This window comes from Scyliorhinus canicula, chromosome 5 (genome assembly GCF_902713615.1).
Source record: "Scyliorhinus canicula chromosome 5, sScyCan1.1, whole genome shotgun sequence".
NCBI classification, from domain to species: domain Eukaryota; kingdom Metazoa; phylum Chordata; class Chondrichthyes; order Carcharhiniformes; family Scyliorhinidae; genus Scyliorhinus; species Scyliorhinus canicula.
The window spans coordinates 18,404,671-18,427,877 of NC_052150.1; the positions used below are offsets into that span (position 1 = coordinate 18,404,671).

The window sequence follows — 23,207 nt, forward strand, 5'->3', positions numbered from 1 at the left end:
GCTCCATCTCTGTTTGGTGGGCTGGATATCTATCAAGCATCTTTGATTCCATTAACAGGCAGATAGCACATCTTTAAAGCAAAATGCACACTGGCTGCATAAAGAACAAAACACTTCTCAAAACTGAAATGGCTTTAGCAACTACTTCGCAGGCACCAAGGTTCTGTAACACTGCCTTGAATAGCCTGGTTTAGGCAGTGGACTGAATTAAGGACATCCCCTCGTCCTCAGGGGACAGAAAACCCTCCAAGCAATTACTCTGTTGTCAATGGGTTATCAGTGCTGAGCTACAAGGACATGGCTGTTATACTGTAAAAAGTTAAATAACCTTCCCAGAGTTGTCAAGGTAAGTATGCTGTTCGCTGACCATCAGCTGAGACCTCCACCACCTACATTCCAGCTGGCACAAGACTCCCCTCCCCATATCCCCTCACTGTCCTAGATTCACTGAAGAACACTTCAATACAACTGGTCCCCCCCAGACTCACCCACTCCCCATTTTACTGCAACCCTCACTTTACCACACCTCCGATCTGGCACCTTGCATACTTTCTATTTCACTCATGGATTTTGATGAAACAAACCCTGGCTGAATGCAAACGCACCAACCGCAACCCGGTAACTGACCTGAACGGTGAAGTGCCAGGTTTCAAACAGCCACAGAAAATCTGGACAATCCTCAACAGTTTGAGGACAGGCCAGGGAAGATGTGGCCATTTGTTTGACAAGTGAAAGGTTAGGAACAACTCAAATTGTGACTGTGGTCTTCTGGACAGACCATTGCCTATATACTGAACTTCTGGCCTGAGAGATTCATTCCTGATGACAGTACACTGTGTTAGCTGAAATCTCGGAATTGATTCTTAATCTTACCATCGAATTATAACTGCTTCCCCAGCCATACGAATAACACCAATCATGGGAACATTAATTGAACACAACAACTTGTATTTACATACCATCCTTGAACATAATAACGTGTTGGGAGGGACTTCAAAACAGCATTCTAAAGCAATGCTTGACACTGAGCCACATGAGGCGTTTTTAGGATGGATGGCCATACCTTTGGCTGAAGAGGCAGGTGACAGTGTCACTAACACATTATCTTCTCTCTTGCAGCACAAAATTCCAGAGAAACAGTGCGAGTGGAAAGCCGGGTCTGGTTGCAAACCATTTGAGAATGCCTCTGACTCTGGGGCAGAGTCATGGTTATGGTGATTGGAGGAGAGGCTGTCAGAGTTTCTTCATATTTTATCTTCTTTTTCCCTATTTCTTATCTCTTCAATCTAATTAACAAATTACAGCTGCTTTCAGCATTCTTTCTCGCTGCTCGCCCTTCGCACTGAAAGTTAACCCGAGTTCCTCTTTTTCAATTCAGAAAACGTGCTCACCAGAGGAGGCCAATCTCTCCGAGAATGCCGTGTCGATCTCCTTGTGTGCACCGGCTCAGGGACCAAGGCCACACATGCTTCAGAGACGAGAGGAGTGGGGTCTTAAAACTGCAAGTGTGAAAGCTCTGGGGCATAAGGCGACATAGTTTAATAGTTCTGCTGCAGAGGACTCAGATGCTGTGACAGGCTGAAGGGCAGATATTTGGAAATAGCACTAGTCAACCTGCCAGCGAACATACACACATACTTGCAGAGCATGGGAGAGTCTAGCTCCAATTTCTGCAAATGCTCCAAAAAACCATCTCATAGACATTCCACAATTTCCTTATCTTGACATCTGCTACCAACCTGATTTTCCCAGTCCACCTGCATATTGAAGTCCCCCATGATTATTGTAATATTGCCTTTCTTTTCTGCCTTTTATCTCCTGATTTACTTTTTAACCACACATCCCGACTACTGCTAGGGGCCTGTGCATAACTCCCATCAGGGTCCTTTTTCCTATGCGATTCCTCAACTCTACCCACACAGATTCTACGCCTTCCGATCCTATATCGCTCCTTGCCATCGGTTTAATTCCTTACTAACAATGCAACCCTGCCCCCCTCTGCCCATTTGCTTGTCCTTTCAATAGGACACATGTCCTTGGATATTTAGATCCCAGTCCTGATCGCGTTGCAGCCACGTCTCTGTGATGGCCACAACATCGCACCCGCCAATTTCAATGTGCACAAGAAGCTCATTTACCTTGTTTCGTACGCTGCGCCCATTTAGGTACAAGACAGTCCTGCATTGACCGCCAACCCCCACCCCCGTAATCTTCCAGATTTCCCTGGATTGCAGAAAGTTCCCAGTGGATTGTAAAGAGTATTAAGGGTGCAGTTAACAGGACGGGAACAGAAGATCTTGTCGTCAGCCACAGGTGAGCTCCCCTCCACTGCTGCAGAACACGCTGCGGAGGGGGAGGAAAATCCCACCCATACATTCACTTGAGGCAGTTCAAAGAAGATCCACTAGGCTGATTCCGAGGGCTGGTCTGATAAGGAAAGGTTGCACAGGTTTGGCTTATATGCATTGGCGTTTAGAAGATGAGAGGTGATCTTATTGAAACATAAACGATTCTGAGGGGGCTTGACAGGGTAGATGCTAAGATGTGCCCCCTCCTGGAGGAACCTAGAACTAGGAGACAGAGGTTAAAAATAGGGGGTGGGATTCTCCGACCCCCCCCCCCCCCGCCGGGTGGGAGAATCGCCGTGGCACGCGCAAATTGTGCCACGCCGCCCTGATGCCAGGACGCAATTCTCCCACCCCTGTGAAAACGGCCGCGCGCGAATGGCGCCGGGCCGCACGGAGAATCGCCGCAAATGGCTTTGCAGCGATTCTCCGGCCCGGATGGGCTGAGCGGCCATCCAAAAGAATCCGGTGCCGCCGGCGCTGTTCTAACATGCTCTGGGCTGGCGGGACCTCGGGGTTGAAGAGCCTGGGGGCGGCCTGTGGTGGTGGTGGGGGACCCCGGGGAAGCCCTCCATAGGGGGGGGGGGGGGGGGGGGGGAACCCCGGGGAAGCCCTTCATAGTGGCCTGGCCCGCGATCAGCACCCAACAATTGGCGGACCGGCCTCTCTGGCTGCGGACCTCTTTTGTTCCACGACAGCTCCTGGATCCCTGCGTCATTTGGCGTCAGGACAGGTGCAGGGATGTCGGCCAGTGCGGATGCGCTTGTTGGCATCGGCCCAACTGCGCATGCGCGGACCCTGCGGCGCTGGGTCATGCCGGGACCGGCAGCTGGAGCGGCATGGGCCGCTCCAGCGTCCCCCTAGGACCTGAGAATCGGGTCTTGGAACCGGCACCGGCATAAAGTACTCCCGTTTTGGCACCGGCGTCGGCACTCTGGCGCCGGACCAGAGAATCACGGGCAGGGAGTCTCCTATTTAAGATAGAGATGAGGAGGAATTTCTTCTTTCAGAGGGTGATTAGTGCTTGGAAATCTCTCTCTCGGTGAGCAGGATCTGGGTCATTGAATATATTCAAGGTTGAGTTAGACAGGGTTTTGATTGACAAGGGAGTCAAGGATTATGGGGGATAGACAGGAAAGTGGAGTTAAGGCCACATCAGTTCAGCTATGATCTTATTGACTGGCGGAGTAGGTTTTAGGGGATTAAAACATGCCCTCTCTCCTATTCCTTATGTTCTTATGTTAAAATACGGGCCTGAATTACATGTGTGACATGCACACACAGTGGGCAGGACCAGAAGCAGCCGTGTTTCTAGGTCACGCTCGAGATCAAATAAAGATTGCAATATTATGCTAGCTGGACATTTAAGTGGCCGCCAGCATGAATTGCGTCTGCTTTGGATCAGAGACACCGGCGGGGGTGGGTATGCAGTGGGTGCCAGGTCCAATGGCGGCCTAGCTTGAAGTTTCAAGGCAGCTCCGAGAGGCCACTGAAGACAATGGAGGAGCCAGAGGGAGATAATGGCAGTAGCAGGAAGGTACATCAGGTAGGAGGGATATCGAGGTAGCCAGCATGCCCCCGCATTTCTCCGACAATTTCTAAGAGTCCTTGTGGAGGCGGTGACAGCCAGGAGAACATCCTCATGATGAGGGATAGAAGGGGGAGGCCACTCCACCTCACCAAGAAGGCTTGGGCAGAGAGGGCAGCTGAGGTCAGTGGCATAACCTGGTCTGGGACAGGTGGATCCCCTGCTGGAAAAGGTTCAATGACCTTCTGTGCTCGGCAAGGCTGAGTTCTGAGTGGGCATTGTCCAATGTGAGGATTGAGGATGGGTGCCTCTCCATAGTTGCAATCAAGTGTGTGGGATTCATGGAGTCTCAGAACACACATCTATCTGCCTGTGTGTCTCAAGACTGAAGAGATCCATCAAAGGGTCAGGTGTCTAAAGGGGTGGGAACATTCTCAAGTCGACCAGGGGTTATCTGGGACAGCATGATCTTTTAAAAAAACAATTTAGAGTACCCAATTCATTTTTTCCAATTAAGGGGCAATTTAGCATGGCCAATCCACCTATCCTGCACATCTTTGGGTTGTGGGGGTGAAACCCCTGCAAACACGGGGAGAATGTGCAAACTCCACACGGACAGTGACCCAGAGCCGGGATCGAACCTGGGACCTCGGCGCCATGAGGCAGCAATGCTAACCACTGCCCCACCATACTTCCCCTTCCACTTGTTTGAGTTAATTGAACTTGGGAGCAGTGCTCCGAAAGCTAGTGTTTGAAACAAACATGTTGGACTTTAACCTGTTGTTGTAAGACTTCATACAAATTAGATAGTTCTTTCCAAGAGTGGCTTGATGGGGGTCTAGCTTTGTGTTCCACCATTCTGTAGAATGCAAAGTTGAATAATTGGAACTAATGAATGATGCAGTGCCAATAGATACGTATCAATTCAAAAATCTAATTTGTGACAGCAGAGCAACAGGAAATGTACTCTAAAAGCAGCTGTTACATCCTTGAGCTTCAACACATCAAAGATAGTCACCTCTTGGTTTGGTTTGAAATAACTTGCAACAATCAGCAGTGAGGTGTCCTAAAAGCACAAAGACTGACAGTCTCAGCTACCGATACTGAAGTGGCAGAATTTCCCCGAATTGTGGTAAGTTTTCACGCAGATTACTTTTAATATTGATTCTTAAAAAGTATGCATTAAGATTGATTTTTGGAATGTTAAAACATGACTATGACGAGCATTTTCTTTCTTTGATTTGAAAGGTGGCAAAACAAAGAGAAAGCACCTTTATAAGAATTATATTTGGGAGATCATGCCACATTGTTAGGGTTATCATACACTATCAGATTATTTGAATAAATCCTAATTTTATTTATTATTGGAACAGACAGATCAGAGTCTCTCCATACATCACAAGGTCCTGTGCTTTATTTCAGGTGTATTTTGCAGTCTCTGGTCTCCAATTATGGAAGACTACGAATACTATGATGAAAACGTCACACTGCCCTTTAAACCGACAACATTCTGTGAGAATACCAAAGTTGGAGATTTCAAAGAAGTTTTTATGCCCTGTTTTTATTCAGTTGTTTTCGTGGCAGGGCTGCTGGGGAATTCTTTGGTCATTGTGGTATATGTTTATTATGAAAAGCTGAAGACCGTGACCGATGTCTACATGGTGAATCTGGCCATTGCTGACCTGCTCTTCCTCTGCACCTTGCCATTCTGGGCAGTCGATGCATACACTGGATGGATTTTTGGAACTTTTATGTGCCGACTTGTGAATGGGGTATACACTGTCAACTTCTACAGCTGTATGCTGATACTCACCTGTGTGAGTGTCAACAGGTACAAAGCCATTGTTCAAGCAACAAAAACACTCAGAAATAAAACTAGCAAAATTAACAGTATGTTCATTTGTGGAGGAGTTTGGTTGTTTACAATCATGTTAGCTCTTCCAGAATTCATACTAAGTGAAGCAAAGAAAACTGATACATTGACCACAATTACTTGTAATATGATGTATCCTCCCAAATCAGGCAACCTAATTAAATTGGTAGTGCATGTAACTCAGATGGCAGTGGGATTTCTGATACCCTTTGTGGCCATGAGCATTTGCTACTCAATCATTGTAAAAACTTTGCTCCAAGCCAAGAAGTTTCAGAAGCATAAATCCTTAAAGATTATTTTTGCACTTGTGGTTGCATTCGTAATTTGTGAGCTGCCATTCAACATTGTCATGTTGATGGAAACTGTACAGATCATCAGGCAAGAAACCGCTAGTTGTGAATACACCGCAAATGTACACTATGCAATTATTGTAACAGAGAGTATTGCATACGTACACTGTTGTCTCAATCCTATCCTTTATGTATTTCTTGGAGTGAAATTTAGAAATAGTTTTCTGAAGATTTTAAAAGATATTGGATGTCTCAGTCAAAAACAATTGGCTGGGTATCTGAAAACTGAGTGTGAGACATCACGACCTGAATCGGGTGTATCTGAAATAACAACAATGTATCCTTTGTAAAATAATATGGATTTATAATTGTAAATTATATAATTTCACTTTGAAGCAATGCACAAATGTCAGTTTTTTCCAATTTATTCTGTATTTTCTCTGATTTATTGATGCGTTCTACCAGATGAACAGGGATTTGAACATGAACCTCCTATCTGGATCAGTTTTGATTCCATGCTGTATATATTTATTGCTTACTGTTTGCGAATGTAAAATATTGTTTCATTTGTTGAAGCAGAAATATGTAATTCTGCAAAAAAAAATCATCAGCTTTTTCCCATAAAATGTATTTTTTTAAATCTAAGTTTATTTTGTTCAGCCTTGTATAAATCTAAAACTCTGTTCAATGGGTGTAGGTTATGAAGACCAGTATAGACCTCTTGGGCCAAATAGCCTGTTTCTGTGCTGTAAATTGTGTGCAATTCAACCATGTCACAACAGGAAGGTGGAGAAGTGAACACAGCCCAACAGTTTGGCCTTCAGCACACAGAAACAGGTGACAGGTAGGAGGATAATAGCTCTGGCTTTGACAGCCAATAATCCTTGATTCAACCGTGCATTATAATCGTTCACCCAGGCCAGGAGTTTTCGTCAGAATTTAGCTTGTAGAGGTCTGCAGCTCCCCGAGACATCTCCAGAGTGGCTGCCTGCCTCGAGGGAGGCCATTACAAGCGTCAGCCCCGCACCCTTCCCTTTTCTCGGCGCCTGTCCTCTTCCCTCCCTCCCTGGCAGCATTGAGCCTTACTCAGTGCATGTGACATTCATGCTGGCTAGCCATTATTTGGTCAGCCAGTGTGAAATCGTGTTCCAGGGCCAATCCTGGCTGAAACACATTTTGCAATTGCTTCCGGGCCCACTGAGTGTGCACGCTAGGTGAGTGCAGAATTCAGACCATAGTGTTGTGGTTGTTAGTATCTGAATGGCAATAGGTCAGCGGGAGAGCTGTCTGGGACAGAAATATTGCAGTGGCCTTTGAATCATCTATGATGAGCCAAGATATGGGAATAATTGTGGAAAGACTTAGGGTTAGGGGAAAATCTTCCACTCATCACATTGTTTATGTACTGATAATTAGCCGCCATATCAGAGAATTACTAGTGCAGAAGGAGGCCATTTGGCCCATCGAGTCGCAGCGACCCTCTGAAAGAACACCCTACCTAGGCCCATATCTCCACCCTATCCCCATAACCAAATAACACCACCTAACCTGTTAGAAACTAAGTGACAATTTAGCATGGTTAATCCACCTAACCTGCACATCTTTGGACTGTGGGAGGAAACCGGAGCACCCGGAGGAAACCCTCGTAGTCACGGGGAGAACGTGCAGACTCCACACAAACGGTGACCCAGCAGCAGTGTTAACCACTGTGTCACCGTGCCGGGGGGGGGTGAAAAAGGGGAAAAATTTGTACCAACTGTATAGTTGGGAAGTTTAATTTCCGAATTGTCTATGTGTTGTAACTTTTCAGATATCAATTTTGATTCCATGCTGTATACATTTATTACTTACTATCTGCAAGTGTAAAATATTGTTTCATTTGTTTAAGCACAAATATGTAATTCTGCAAAAAAAACATGACAAAGCTTTTTTCCATAAAATGTATTTTTAAAAAATCTAAGTTTTATGTTTTTTGTTTTGTTTCACAGCCCCCCCTCCACCCCACAACGCACATCTCCTTAAACACGGCCAAGAACACCCCCCACCTTGCCTCAAAACCCTCCGCAGAACCCCTGAACTCGTATTTGATTTTTTTTCCAGCCGAAGAAAGTCATACAAGTCCCCCAGCCAGGCAGCTACACCCGGTGGCATTGCCGACCCCCACTCCAATAAAATTTGGCACCAGGCAATCAGAGAGGCAAAGGCCACAACATCGGCCTTCCTCCCCTCCATCGGCTCCGGCTTCTCCGATATCCCAAATATCTCCACCAAAGGGTCTGGCTCAGCTTCCTCCCCCACTATCGAACAGTCCCACCCAGAATCTCTCCAATTTATCGCAGCCTCAGAACATATGTGCGTGGTTTGCTTGGCCCCCGCTCTACTTGTCTGCCATCCCATGAAAGGACCCACTCATTCTTTCCTGCATCATAAGTACCCTGTGTACCACCTTGAATTGTATCAGGCTCATCTTTGCGCATGAGGTCGCATTTACACTTCGTAGCGCCTCACTCCTTACTCCCCAGATTATCTCCCCTCCCAGCTCTCCTTCCCACTTCTCCTTAATCTTCACCACCCACTCACCTCTCTGTTCTCCCAGCCATCTATATATGTCTCCGATCCTACCCTCCCCTCCCACATCTGGAAGCAGCATTCGCTCCAGCAGGGTGTACCTCGGCAACCTTGAGAACTTTTTCCAAATCTTCCATGCTAAGTCCTTTACCTGCAGGTACCTAAATTCACTTACTCTCGGGAGCTCTACCCTCTCCTTCAATTCATCCAGTAAGAATAAACAACAACACCTTCTCCATAATAGTCCTCAATATCGGGGCCCCGCAAGGCTGCGCACTTAGCCTCCTACTCTACTCCCTGTAAACACACGACTGCGTGGCAAAATTTAGTTCCAACTCCATCTACTAGTTTGCTGACAGTATGACCATAGTGGCCAGATCTCAAATAACGACGAGTCAGAATACAGGAGGGAGATAGAGAACGTAGTGGAGTGGTGCAGCGACAACAATCTCTCCCTCAATGCCAGCAAAACTAAAGAGCTGGTCATTGACTTCAGGAAGCAAAGTACTGTACACATCCCTATCTGCATCATTGGGGCCGAGGTGGAGATGGTTAGCAGCTTCAAATTCCCTGGGGTACACATCTCCAAAAATCTGTCCTGGTCCACCCACGTCGACATTACCACCAAGAAAGCACAACAGCACCTATACTTCCTCAGGAAACTAAGGAAATTTGGCATGTCCACATTAACTCTTACCAACTTTTACAGGTGCACCATAGAAAGCATCCTCTCTGGCTGCATCACAACCTGTTTTTTTTTTAAGAATCATAGAATTTACAGTGCAGAAGGAGGCCATTCGGCCCATCGAGTCTGCAGCGGCTCTTTGAAAGAGCACCCTACCCAAGCCCGCACCTCCACCCCATTCCCATAACCCAGTAACCCCACCCAACACTCAGGGCAATTTTGGACACTAAGGGCAATTTAGCATGGCCAATCCACCTAACCTGCACATCTTTGGACTGTGGGAGGAAGCCGGAGCACCCGGAGGAAACCCACGCACACACGGGGAGAACGTGCAGACTCCGAACAGACAGTGACCCAAGCCGGGAATCGAACCTGGGACCCTGGAGCTGTGAAGCAATTGTGCTAACTACTATGCCACCGTGCTGCTGTATGTCGTATGCCGTATGGCAACTGCTCGGCCCAAGACTGCAAGAAACTTCAGAGAGTCGTGAACACAGCCCAGTCCATCACACAAACCTGCCTCCCATCCACTGACTCCATCTACATCTCCCGCTGCCAGGGGAAAGCGGGCAGCATAATTAAAGACCCCTCCCACCTGGCTCACTCTTCCAACTTCTTCCATCAGGCAGGAGATACAAGAACATGCTCGAACAGGCTCAAAAGCAGCTTCTTCCCCACTGTTACCAGACTCCTAAACAATCCTCTCATGGACTGACCTCATTAACACTACACCACGTATGCTTCACCCAATGCCGGTGTTATGTAGTTTGTGTACGTTGTGTTGCCCTATTATGTATTTAATTTATTTTATTTTCATGTACTCAATGATCTGTTGAGCTGCTCGCAGAAAAATACTTTGCACTGTACCTCGGTACACATGACAATATACAAAATCCAATCCATTCCATACTGCCAAACTTTTCTTCTAGATACAAATCCTTCACCTTAACCAGCCCCACTTCTCTCCACTTCCTATCCTTGCCATCGATCCCCCCAGCTCAATGGCGTTAACACAGATATCCCCTCTATCTTAAAGTACTTCCTCAGCCAGATCCTCACCATTAACTAGTGATGTACCATCAATTGAACGCGAGACGAGTTGCTGAACAAAAGTATGGCTTTAATACACTAGATGTTAAGCCCTGCGGTCGATAACAGTAGAAGGACGACCGCCGGGCGTACTGGGTATTTATACCCCGCCTCAACCTCTCGACCAATCGGGGAGCCGGCACATGACTGGTCTCAACCAACTGGTCAAGAGGCACATGACCGACCAGGGCCAATGGTAAGCCGGTGTTCCGCACCAATGGCAGGCAGCTATGCTAATCATACCACCACATTCACCCCTTGCGGAGAAAGAAGCCGGGGGGGAGGGGGTGTGTGGTGTCAACGAGAGCTGGGGGGGCGGGGGGAGGAACTGGTGGTATGAGTAGTAAGGAGAAAAAAAAAATGTATCCTTGGCTTACCATTGGCCCAGACATTTAGCAACAGTACATAGTGTCCATACAAGGTCCATGATGGTGTTGAAGTTAAATGGACTCGATCACCCTTTTCGTTGCCCGTGACGTCCTGGCAGACCGCTGCAGGGGAATTGGTGACGTTGGTTCAGCCGATGGTGGTGGTTCCGCTGATGTCCTAGACTCCAGGAGCGGTGGTCTTTGAACTGTCTCCGTACCCTGGGCTGGTGGTTGAGACGCCATGGATGGGGAAGGGGTGGCATGGGTGGGGCGCTGGGGGAAAAGGTGAAGGGATGGATCCGGGGGCAGCCAGCCACGTCAGGAGAGGTGATCCGGAGGACGACTTCCTGGGGAAAACTAGAAGACGTTCACGAGGTGTTTGATTAGTTGTTGTACAGAGGAGGGAGCGGATGGAATGTAGGGCATTGGGGATAACCTCTTGCCATCGGGAAATAGGGAGATCTCTGGACCGGAGGGCCAGTAGTATGGTTTTCCAGATGGTACCATTCTCCCGCTCGACCTGTCCGTTACCCCGAGGGTTATAGCTGGTCGTCCTGCTAGAGGCGATGCCCCTGTCGAGCAGGAATTGACGCAGCTCGTCGCTCATAAATGAGGACCCCCGATCGCTGTGTATGTACGCGGGGTAGCCGAACAGTGAGAAGATGGAGAGGAGGGCCTTAATGATGGTCGATGTGGTCATGTCGGGGCAGGGAATGGCGAAGGGGAAGCGGGAGTATTCATTGATCACCGTCAGGAAGTAAATGTTGCGGCTGCTAGAGGAAAGGGACCCCTTGAAGTCTATGCTGAGACGTTCGAAGGGGCAGGATGCTTTGATCAGATGCATGCGCTCGAGGCAGTAGAAGTGCGGTTTGCACTCTGCGCAGATGTGGCAGTCACGGGTTACTGTCCTGGCTTCCTCGATGGAGTAGGGAAGGTTGCGGGTCTTTATGAAATGATAGATGGCAGACGTCCGTGTGGAGGGAGCGGAGGCGGTCTATCTGTGCGCTGGCGCAGGTACCGCGGGACAGGGCATCAGGAGGCTCATTGAACTTCCCAGGATGATACAAGATATTGTAGTTGTACGTGGACAACTCGATCCGCCACCGCAAAATCTTGTTGTTCTTAATCTTGCCCCTCTGTGCATTATCGAACATGAAGGCTACTGACCGTTGGTCTGTGAGGAGGGTAAACCTCCTGCCGGCCAAATAGTGCCTCCAATGTCGCACAGCTTCGACTATGGCCTGGGCTTCCTTTTCCACTGAGGAGTGGCGGAGTTCGGAAGCCTGGAGGGTTCTGGAGAAGAAGACCACGGGTCTGCACGCTTGGTTCAGGGTGGCCGCCAGAGCTACTTCTGATGCGTCGCTCTCGACCTGGAAGGGGAGGGGATGGTCGATGGCGCGCGTCGTGGCCTTTGCGATGTCCGCTTTGATGCGGCTAAAGGCCTGGCAGGCCTCTGTCGACGGCGGGAAGGTCGTGACTGAATGAGGTGACGGGCCTTGTCGGCGTAATTGGGAACCCATTGGGCGTAGTATGCGAAGAAACCCAGGCAGCGTTTGAGGGATTTGAGGGTATTGGGGAGGGGGAGTTCCATCAGGGGGCGCATGCGTTCGGGGTCGGGGCTTATCACTCCGTTACGCACTACGTAGCCGAGGATGGCTAGACGGTCGGTGCTAAACACGCACTTATCCTTATTGTAAGTTAGGTTAAGGAGTTTTGAGGTTTGGAGGAATTTTCGGAGGTTGGTGTCATGGTCCTGCTGGTCGTGGCCGCAGATGGTGACATTATCGAGATAAGGGAAGGTTGCCCGTAATCCGTACTTGTCGACCATTCGGTCCATCTCCCGTTGGAAGACCGAGACCCCATTTGTGACACCGAATGGAACCCTGAGGAAGTGGTAGAGGCGCCCATCTGCCTCGAACGCGGTGTACTTGCAGTCACTCGCGTGGATGGGGAGCTGGTGATAAGCGGACTTGAGGTCCACCGTGGAGAAGACTTTGTATTTCGCAATCTCATTTACCATGGCGGAAATACGGGGGAGAGGATACGCGTCCAGTTGCGTAAACCGGTTGATGGTCTGGCTGTAGTCGATGACCATCCGGTTTTTCTCCCCAGTCCGGACCACCAGCACTTGGGCTCGCCAGGGACTGTTGCTGGCCTCGATGACCCCTTCCTTCAGCAACCTAGGGACCTCGGACCTGATGAAGGTCCGGTCCTGGGCGCTGTACCGTCTGCTCCGGGTCGCGACGGGTTTGCAATCGGGGTGAGATTAGCAAACAAGGAGGGGGTGTCCACTTCGAGGGACGCGAGGCTGCAGATAGTGAGGGGGGTATAGGGCCGCCGAATTGGAAGGTCAAGCTCTGCAGGTTGCACTGGAAGTCCAGTCCTAGGAGTGCCGGTGCGCAAAGGTCGGGGAGGATAAGTGTTTATAATTTTTAAAAACCTTCCCCTGGACCGTGAGGTCCGTGATGCAGCACCCGGTGATGCGGACTGAGAGCGAACCTGAGGCTAACCCGATTTTGTGTTTTGCAGGGTGGACAGGGAGCGCGCAGCGTCTTACTGTGTCAGGGTGTACGAAGCTTTACGTGCTCCCAGAGTCCAGCAGGCAGCCCATCTCGTGCCCGTTGAGGTGGATTAGCGTCGTCGTCTTGGCGAGCGTGCGTGGACGTGACTGGTCGAGCTGAATGGCCGCGAACCGTGGAGAACATCCATAGTCGTCATTGTCGGCCGAGTGGGTGCTGGCAGGACCTTGTGGGCCAGTCCAGGATGGCGGCGCCCAGGACCCGCACGTGGAGTCGGGGCCCCAAGATGGCGGCGCCCAGGACCCGTACGTGGGGTCGGGGCTCCAAGATGGCGGCGCCCAGGACCCGTACGTGGAGTCGGGCCCCCAAGATGGCGGCGCCCAGGATCCGCACGTGGCGTCCGTGGCCCAAGATGGTGGCGCCCGCAGGGCCCTCGTGGTTGCTGGGGGCGGGGTTAGCGATACCGGCGGGCCGATCAGAGCGGCTGAGAGCGGGAGCAGGCCGGGCGCAGGGGCCCGGGGAGATTGGTGCGGTGCGCTGGAAGGGCCCAGAGGAGGAGATCCCCGGACGCTGCGCGGCACAGCAGTGACCAATTTGGCCTGGTAGACCGACGAAAAATGGCCCTTCTTCCCGCAGCTCTTACAAAGGGCGGAACGGGCCGGGCAGCGTGGGCGAGCATGTTTGGCAAACCCACAGAAATAGCAGTGGGGCCCCGTGGACTTGTCGGGGCGTCCCGCGGCCCAGGCCTGAGGGGGGTCGGAAGCGGCGGATGGCGGTGGGGAAGCGTGCCAGGAGGCCCAGGGCGGTGCAGCGCGGCTGGGGACATAGGGGCGGGCGTTTATGTCGGCAACCTCCAGGGAGGTGGAGAGAGTCCGTGCCTCAGTTAGGCTGAGGTCATCTTTTTCCAGCATCCGCTGGCGGATAGCGGCGGACTGCATCCCAGCCATGTAAGCATCTCTAATCAGAAGTTCCATGTGCTCTGTGTCTGAAACTTGGAGGCAGGAGCAATTCCTCCCCAGGACAGCGAGGGCCTGGTAAAAATCGTCTAAGGACTCACCTTAGGGGAACTGTTGTCTGGTAGCCAGCAGATGTCGGGCGAACACTCGGTTTACCGGCTTAAGAAATTGTCCTTTTAGCTTGTCCATGGCTGCGTCCTATTCCTTTTCTTCCCCTATCGTCGCGTAGGCCGCCATGCACACGCTGGAATGGAGAATATGAAGCTTCTGTGCCGTGGTGGGGGGGCTGCTTGCGGTCGCCAGATAGCTATCGAAACACGCCAGCTAATGCTTGAAGATTGCCAATACGTTCGGAGTTTGCGGGCTGATGCGGAGGCATTCGGGCTTGATCTGGAGCTCCATCTTCAAATTTCTAGTGTATTAAATTGATGTACCATCAATTGAACGCAAGACGAGTTGCTGAACAAAGTATGGCTTTAATACACTAGATGTTAAGCCCTGCGGTCGATTACAGTAGAAGGACGACCACCGGGCGTACTGGGTATTTATACCCCGCCCTGGAGGTGGGGTTAACTCAGCCTCTCGACCAATCGGGGAGCCGTCACATGACTGGTCTCAACCAACCGGTTGAGAGGCACATGACCGACCAGGGCCAATGGTAAGCCGGTGTTCTGCACCAATGGCAGGCAGCTATGCTAATCATACCACCACAACTAGGCTCTCTGAGTATCTGCTTGGCGCCATTGGCAACACTGCAGTGACCTTAGCCGTTAAGCTGCACCCCCTACAGGATTCCTCCTCCATCCTAACCTATTCTACACCCTCTCCTTCCCACTATCGTCTCACCTTCTCCACGTTATCCGCCTAATAGTAATGTAGTAGGTTTGGCAATGCCAATCCTCTCTGCTGCCTCTGCCAAGGTCCTCTTAACAAGGTCCTCTTAAACCTTGGCACCTCCAAGCCCATAAAAAATCCATAATAACTGTGTCCAGTTTTCGGAAGAAAGCCTTCAGTATAAAGATCGGGAGTGTTTGGAATAAGAACAGGAAGCTCGGCAGCATGTTCATCTTCACCACTTGGACCCTCCCTGCCAAGTCAAGTGCAGCATGTCCCATTTCTTCATATCCTCCCTAACCTACTCCACCAGCTTTATTAGATTCCATTTGTGCAGAATCGCCATTTCCATCACTACCTGAATCCCCAAGTCTTAAAACCGGTCTCTGGCCAACTTAAATGGCAACCCCTCTAAATTGGCTCGCTGACCCAACTCATTCACAGGGAACACTTTGCTTTTCCCTACATTTAACTTATATTCTGAGAATGCCCCAAATTTCCCCAACAGGCTCAGGATTCTCTCCACGCTCTCCAGCAGGTCCAAAACATACAATAGGAGGTCATCCACGTCGAGCGACACCCAATACTCCCTTCGTCCCCTCGTAATCCCTTGCCACTCTGCCGACCCTCTTAAGAGCAGCCAGAGGTTCTACAGCCAGCGCAAACAGCAGCGGCGACAGCGGGCACCCCTGCCTTGTTCCCCTGTGGTGTAGTTCAAAGTTCCATGAACCCATGTCATTGGTCCGCACACTCGCTCTCGGTGCCACCTATAACAGGCGCATCCATGGCACAAACGTCTGGCCAAAAACAAATCTTCCGAAGACCTCAAACAGGTACCGCCACTCCACCCGGTCGATTGCCTTCAACGTATCCATGGACACCACGACGTCCAGTACCTGAGCCCCTGACGGGATCACAATCACATTTAACAGCCTCATTGCTAGAAAGTTGTCTGTCGTTACGAAGCCTGTTTGGTCATCCGCAACCACCCCTGGGACACAACCTTCCATTCTTCCCGCAACCAATTTAGCCAGCACTTTCAAGTCTGTATTTAACAACGATATAGGCCTTTACGACCACCTATCTGACACATATTCCAACGGGTCCATCCCCTTTTTTGGTATTGTCATCGTTGGCTGTCATCGTCTCCGGCAGCTCCCCCTTCTCCAATGCCTCATTAAACGCCCCCAAGAGATGTGGTGCCAGGTACGTCGCAAACTCCTTATAAAATTCCGCCGGCTAGTCATTGTGCCCTGGGGCCTCCCTCGACCTCATACCCCTTATACAGTCCAATACCTGCCCCAGTCCCAGGGGTTCCTCCAGCGCCTGCCTCTTCTCTTCCTCCAACTGTGGAAACTCCAGTTCGTCTGAGAATCATCCAATGCCCGCTCTTCACCCACTGGGTCCACCCTGTACAGCTCCTCACAATAATCCCTAAACGCCTCGTTTATCTTCCTCTGCTCCAACACCACATCCCCTGCCCCAGTCCGTATCTTTACTATTTCCCTGGACGCGGCCTGCCTCCGCAGCTGATGTGCTAACATTCGACTCGCCTTCTCCTCGTATTCGTACTGCAACTCTCTTGCCCTACGCAGCTGTCCTACTGCCTCCCCTTTCTCAGCTTATCGAATTGCCCCTGTAATTCTTTCTTCATCGCCAATCCCTCCATGGTGGGCACCCTTGTGTACTCCTTATCTACCTCCACTATCTCGTTCATTAGCCGTTCATATTCTTCCTCCCTATCCCTATCCGCATGTGCCTTGAAGGAGATACTCTCCCCTCGGACCATCGCTTTTAGCGCTTCTCAAAATGTGGCCGCCGACACCTCCCTGTCTTGGTTCAATTTTACATGATCTTTAATCACAGCCCACACATTATCGCAAAACCCTCTATCTGCGAACAACCCCGAATCGAGCCTCCAACACGGCCTCTGCTCCCGTCCCAATCTTAGCCGAGTCTCCAGCCAATGGGGCACATGGTCAGAGATTACTATCCCCGTGTACTCTGCCCCCTCCACCCCAACCAAAGCCTCCCGGCTCACCACGAAAAATTCAATTGTGGAACATATGGAATACTCCCTTTGCCCTGGGTTCTTGAAGCTACACAGATCCACCATACCCACCTTTTCCAAAAGCCCATCCAGCTCTTTTGCCATTCGTATCCTACCCATTGACCTGGGGCTCGATCTAGCCACCCTCGGCTCTAGGACACAATTAAAATCTTCTCCCAGAATCAACTGGTGCATGGCCAAGTCTGGGATCGCTGCCAGCAACCCTCTCATAAAGCCTACATTATACCAATTTGTTGCATACACATTCACCAACACCACCAGCATCCCTTCTAATGCCCCACTCACAGCCACGTATCTCCCACCCGGGTCCCTCGCTTCCTTCGGACTCACAAATCCCGTTTTCTTACTCAGCAAATTTGCCACCCCCGCAACTTTGAATCAAACCCAGAATGGAAAACCTGACCCACCCACCACTTCCTCAGCCGAAGCTGGTCCTTCATGCGGAGGTGCATCGCCTGCAGAAAGAACACCTCCGCTTTCAAGCTCCGAAGGTGTGCAAAGACCCGAGATCTTTTCACCGGTCCACTGAGCCCTCGCACGTTCCACGTTATCAGCCTTACCAGGGGCTTACTATCCGCCATCCTCCCCTTTTGGCTCTACCCCCATTAATTTCACCCTATACCTGGCCCATCCAAGATGGCCCCTTTCTTCGCCCCTGAACATGTTTCTTGTCCAACCTCGCTTTGTCACCACTCTAAATTGCCCTATAATTGGATAAAAAAAGATAACCAAGTCAAGTGCCCTTATGAGAGCTAGCACAGAAATTATATCAAGACACACTAATCAGACCTTCAGGTGTAGCGAGCATCCTGACATACCACAGGCTTGTATCAAGAGGCTAGGCACACACCTGCAACATCGCAGTCGCGGCCGTCTAGCATGCATTTCAAGAGTTACCAAGTGCTAACTAGGTCAGATGCTCTGTATCATGCAGATAGAACGTGGGAACTATTATAGTGGTATGGTTTACCTGTAAAGTGGTCATTTTAAAAAAAAGATTTTCCAATTAAAGAGCAATTTATCGTGGCCAAGCCACCTACCCTGCACTTCTTTGGATTGTGGGGTAAGACCCACGCAGACACGGGGCGAATGTGCAAACTCCACACAGACAGCGACCCGGGGCTGGGATCGAACCCGAGTTTGCGGCACCATGAGGCAGCATGCGATCCACTGCGCAATCGTGCCGCCCTGGAAATGTGGTCATGACATAATACTACAAGTTAACACGAAAGGCTAAGTTCCCTGAGATTACTTACAGTGTAACCTATGCCCAAACCTGACAGTCATTACATGGAGGCCATTGAAAAGTTGGTTGGAATGACTTTAAGGAGGGTCACATTTATAACCTATAATGTCCAGCCATTAGTGTAACAGCATCAGGATAATAAAAAACTTTCCAAAATCTGTACTCACGAGGTGACATTTTATGATCATCTTATGCAGGTCTTACATATGAATTATCCAATTACCAGTTTCATGGAGCACGTCACTTCTGTGGACATAAAAGTTGATTGAGCGAGACACCACAGACCTGAGGGACACGATGGGAAATACTTGAGGAAGGAGGGGGACATCTATTGCACTCGGATGACTTTGTAACACTGCATCACGTGGAACAGCCACTCAATAGCTGAGACTTTGAGGCAGAAAAGCAAAATACATAAGTACAAAGTATGTACAGTGAACGAACACCTGTGCCACCATTGTGCAGTCAGTATTTCTGAATTTTTCAAACCCTACCACGACGTCTAGGCATGTTTCTTACACCTGCAGCAAAAGCGGAGGCAGTCTGCTGATTGCCATACCCTGTTGTCTGAGATTACCTTGATGAGCATCATTTGAAGGCCCGGGACCTGGAGGACCCCAGTCTGATGCTCTCCCCCCTGACATCTTAAGGAGAAGGGTGCCTGGAGGGGGACCGAGGTGCCCTGTCCTCCTCTCACCCAGCCACTAATGGTTACCAATCGTGGTTACAGCGATGGTGTGTAGGTCTGATCATATATCTGGCAGAAACTGCTGGACCAGGGCTTCCACGATGGTCGTCACCCTTCCAATGGTGACGCTGATCCAGTCGCACTTTAGAGTGCCAACATCAGACTTAATGTGGAATGATTCCTCCATTTTTCACTGGCGACGGCCTCTGGCGACCTAGCCTGCTGTTCCCCTGCCGGCATTTGGAGCTGCAACGTTTCTCTAGGCCAATTCCAGAGGCTCATCATCAGGTTTATCTCAGTTGGCAGGATCGCGGAATGAGGCCAACAGCGCGGGTTCAATTCCCGTACTGGCTGAGGTTGCTCATGAGGGCCACACCTTCTAAACCTTTCCCCTCGCCTGAGATGTGGCGATCCTCAGGTTAAATCACCACCAGTCAGCCCCCCTCAAAAGAGGAAAGCAGCCTTTTCTCATCTGGGACTTTGGCAACTTTATATGCAGTATATTAAGGTGTATTTATCATTCTGGTAACTCAGGATACAAAAACATTGCCTCCAAAAGTTCCAAGAAGTGAGACATTTACAAGTTGTGAAAAACAGTCACTGGCAACTTAATGTTAAAGTGCAAACCAATAACCGGTGCAAGGGGAGAATACAAGATGAGTCAGAACTCTGAAGTACTTGATTAACAGATATATATTTTGATAAAAGGGCTTGAAAATCTGCTGAAATGGGTGATTTTTGTCAAACTGCGTATGCAGTCACAATACTGAATTCAAGAAATTAGCAAATCAGGTTAGCAAAGAAAAAAGGTTTGGGGAGATTTAACAGAGGTGCTCAAAATCATGACGAACGATGGCAACTTGTACGTAAATAGCACCTTTAATGTCATAAAACATTCCAAGGCACTTTGCAGGAGGCTTATAAAGAAACATTTGGCACTGAGCCATGCAGGGAAAGTTTAGGGCGAATGATCAAATGCTTGGTCACAGAGGAAGGTTTTAAAGAAAGAACGAAAGGTAGAAAGGCAGAGCAATTGGCGGAATGGGGATCGGGTTGGTGCGGGAGGGGGAGGGGTGACATTTTGGAGCTTTGAACCTTGGCAGATGAAAGCTCAGCCATAAGGAGGCCAGAATTAAAGGAACACCTCGGTTGGCTGTGGGATGGAGGTGATTAGGCACGTGGAGGGATGAGGCCATTGAGAGATTTGAAAACAAGGATGAGAATCTTAAAACTGAGGGGTTTTGATCCGGAAGTCAATGTAGATCCTCAAGAACAGGAGTGAACGGGACTTGTCATGAGTATGAAAACGAGCAGTAGAATTTTGGACTGGCATAGAATTTAAGTAGCTGGACAACCAGGAGGTGTGGAATAATCATGTTTAGAGGGCCTGGAAACACCAATAGAACTGCGGGAAATCAGGGCGAGCATTAACTCCATGCAGGGAAGCAGCTGGGGCCGGATGGATTCCAAACAGATTTCTACAAAACATTTGTGCCATCACTGGCCCCACACCTGCGGGAGATGTTCACCCACTCACTATCAAGGGTAACCCCACCACCAACGCTGACTCAGGCCTCAATATCACTGAATCCCAAAAAGGACAAAGATCCAAGATCCTGGCGAAGGTGTGGCGAGGCGAGGTGTTTGGAGAGCTGCGTGTCAGAGGTGGTCACGGAAGATCAGACAGGTTTTGTCAAAGGAAGACAATTAACAGTGAACATCATGCGCCTGCTGAACCCGATCATGTCCCCACCTGGAGAGAGAACACTGAAGGTGATCATCTCCCTGGACGCAGAAAAGCCCTTCGACAGGGTCGATGAGGTACCTCTTAGAGATACTGGAACGGTTTGGGTTTGGGCTGGGGTTCACCTCATGGGTGAAACTACTAAACAGCACTCCCTTGGCGAGCGTGCGGACAAACATCACAAGTTCTGGATACTTCCAGCTGCACAGAAGCACGAGGCAGGGATGCCGCTGACCTGACTTCTCTTTGCCTTGGCGATTGAGCCACTGGCAATCGCCCTCAGAGTGGCGAAGCATTCGAAGGGCAGACAGAGAGCATAGAGTCTCATTCTGTGCGGATTACCTGCTCCTCCACATCTCGAACCTGCTGGCCAGCATGGAAGGAATAACAAAGCTCCTGAAGGGGTTCAGAGCCTTCTCAGGTTACAAACGTAACCTGGAAGGCTTAGCCCTCTCAAACCGTTAGTTCTCAAACCTCCAGTTTGTGGGGTGGCTACCACAGAAAGGGTGCAGGATGGTTCAAGAAACCCCCCCACTCCCCGCCTCCAGATAGTCAAATAGCCCAATGGCAGTAGCCACACTCTGAACGTGGAACCAAATGCGACATCCTTCGGTCTGACCGAATTGCTACCATGGCTCCCATCTGCAAAAATCACAAGTTCACCCCTGCGACAACAGACAACTTTTTAAAAGATGGAGGTACGACAAAGGGATTCTGACGGTTAGAGACATGTACATAGAAGACAGGGTAGCGACCTGAAGTTCCTAACAAGCACATCCTTTGGGAATTGTGGGAGGAAACCAGAGCATACGGAGAAAACTGATGCAGACACGGGGAGAACATGCACACTCCGCACAGACAGTTACCCAAGCCAGGAATCAAACCTGGGACCCTGGCGCTGTGAAGCAACAGTGCTAAACACTGCGCTAATGTGCCGCCAAGATATAACCAAGTTAAAAAAATCCTCCGCATGGAAATGCCGACATTCCCCCACCCCAAACACCAGGGCACTCACTACTAGACAGACCACTGACTGGACGAACTAGGAGACTGTTCAGATATGTATGGACGATTATTGGAAGAGCTACGCTCACTCCTAGCCGAGACAAGAGAAATGGGAGGAAGAACTAGGCAGGGAGATAGGAGAAGGACTCTGGACTGAAGCACTGCGCATGGCAAACTTCACCTCCATGTGCGTAGGGCTGAGCCTAACGCAACTTATGGTGGTGTACAGGGCGCACCTAACCAGGACGAGAATGAGCGGGCTCTTCCCGGAGATGGAGGACAAACGTGAACAGTGCCATGGAGACCTAGCTAACCACTACCACATATTCTGGTCTTGCTCCAGACTTGTTGGGTACTGGACGTCCTTCTTTGAGGCAATGTCCAGAGTTATGGGGGTGAGGGTGGGGTTTGCCCGCTGCTGGCGGTCTTTGGGGTATGAGAACAGCCAGAGCTTTTCATGGGGTGAGCGGCTGATGTTCTGGTTTTTGCCTCCCTGATCACCCGCCAGAGACTCCCACACGCCTGCCGATCAGCAGCACCACCCAATGTAAAACATGCAGGCTGTTCACCAACTTGCTCCAGGACCTGTCTGTAACCAGCGTCAAGTAAAGTAAGGAGGGAAAGAGTAGGTGAGGTAGGTAGCTCCGCCTACAAGGCGGGATATAAGAACCCGTGCTTCCCGGCAGTCGGCCATTCTTCTGTACGTCTGCTGCCGGGCACACATCTTGTGAATTAAAGCCTATCGTTTGGATCTCATCTTCGTCTCGTGTCCAATTGATGGTGCATCAATTTAATGCACAAGTTTTTAAAGGATGGAGCTTCGTATCAAGCCGGAGTGCCTTCGACTCAGCCCTGCAGCAAATGCAACAGCAGCATTTAAACACGTGTCTAATTGATGGTGCATCACACAACAAAGACTTTCATGAGGCCAAAGGAAGTTTTGACGAGCCTGGATAAAATGGCTCCCGATCTCGTCACACCAGCCTTCACACCTGCAGCTGATATGACACGGTCCACATATCGAGAGGACACATCTTACGTAAAATAGCTCAAACTACAGTTGATGTAAATTCTTGCAGATGCACGTTTTGATTTTGTCTTGTGTAGCGTATGATATGAAATCTCAAAACTCCAATAAAAATATTTTTTTAAATTAAAAAAAAGTAACAGTGAGAGATTGGGAAAAGGGATCATTGCAAGTGATTCTCCAGCTAAGATTAGATAGATAAGAATGGAAAGGTGTCAAAGGAGGATTGTATCAATTGTGTCAAAGACAGCTAAACAGTCGGGAGTTGGAGGAGTGGATTTTGGAGGCCTGGCGGGAGGTACGAAGACGGGTTATCATCTTGGAGGTGTTGCTCCTGGAAAACTGGAGGGGAACGTGACCCAGCGTCATCA

The 23,207-nt window shown here is 49.8% G+C and overlaps 2 protein-coding genes across 7 annotated transcripts in view; one reads left to right on the forward strand and one right to left on the reverse strand.

Annotated features, from left to right (window-relative positions):
- Positions 1-23,207, reverse strand: part of fyco1a (FYVE and coiled-coil domain autophagy adaptor 1a) — a 261,315-nt gene that overhangs the window by 114,756 nt on the left and 123,352 nt on the right. The gene's annotated exons all lie outside the window — the stretch shown is intronic.
- On the forward strand, positions 4,772-7,545 carry LOC119965822 (C-X-C chemokine receptor type 6-like). Its single transcript, XM_038796702.1, has 2 exons — positions 4,772-5,005; positions 5,296-7,545. Exon 2 carries the CDS (start codon positions 5,325-5,327, stop codon positions 6,384-6,386), a length of 1,062 nt encoding a protein of 353 aa, XP_038652630.1. The 5' UTR covers positions 4,772-5,005; positions 5,296-5,324; the 3' UTR covers positions 6,387-7,545.

Bases quoted from the DNA above. Each gene is read 5' to 3' on its own strand.
- LOC119965822 (XM_038796702.1), top strand. From the start codon at position 5,325: ATGGAAGACTACGAATACTATGATGAAAACGTCACACTGCCCTTTAAA.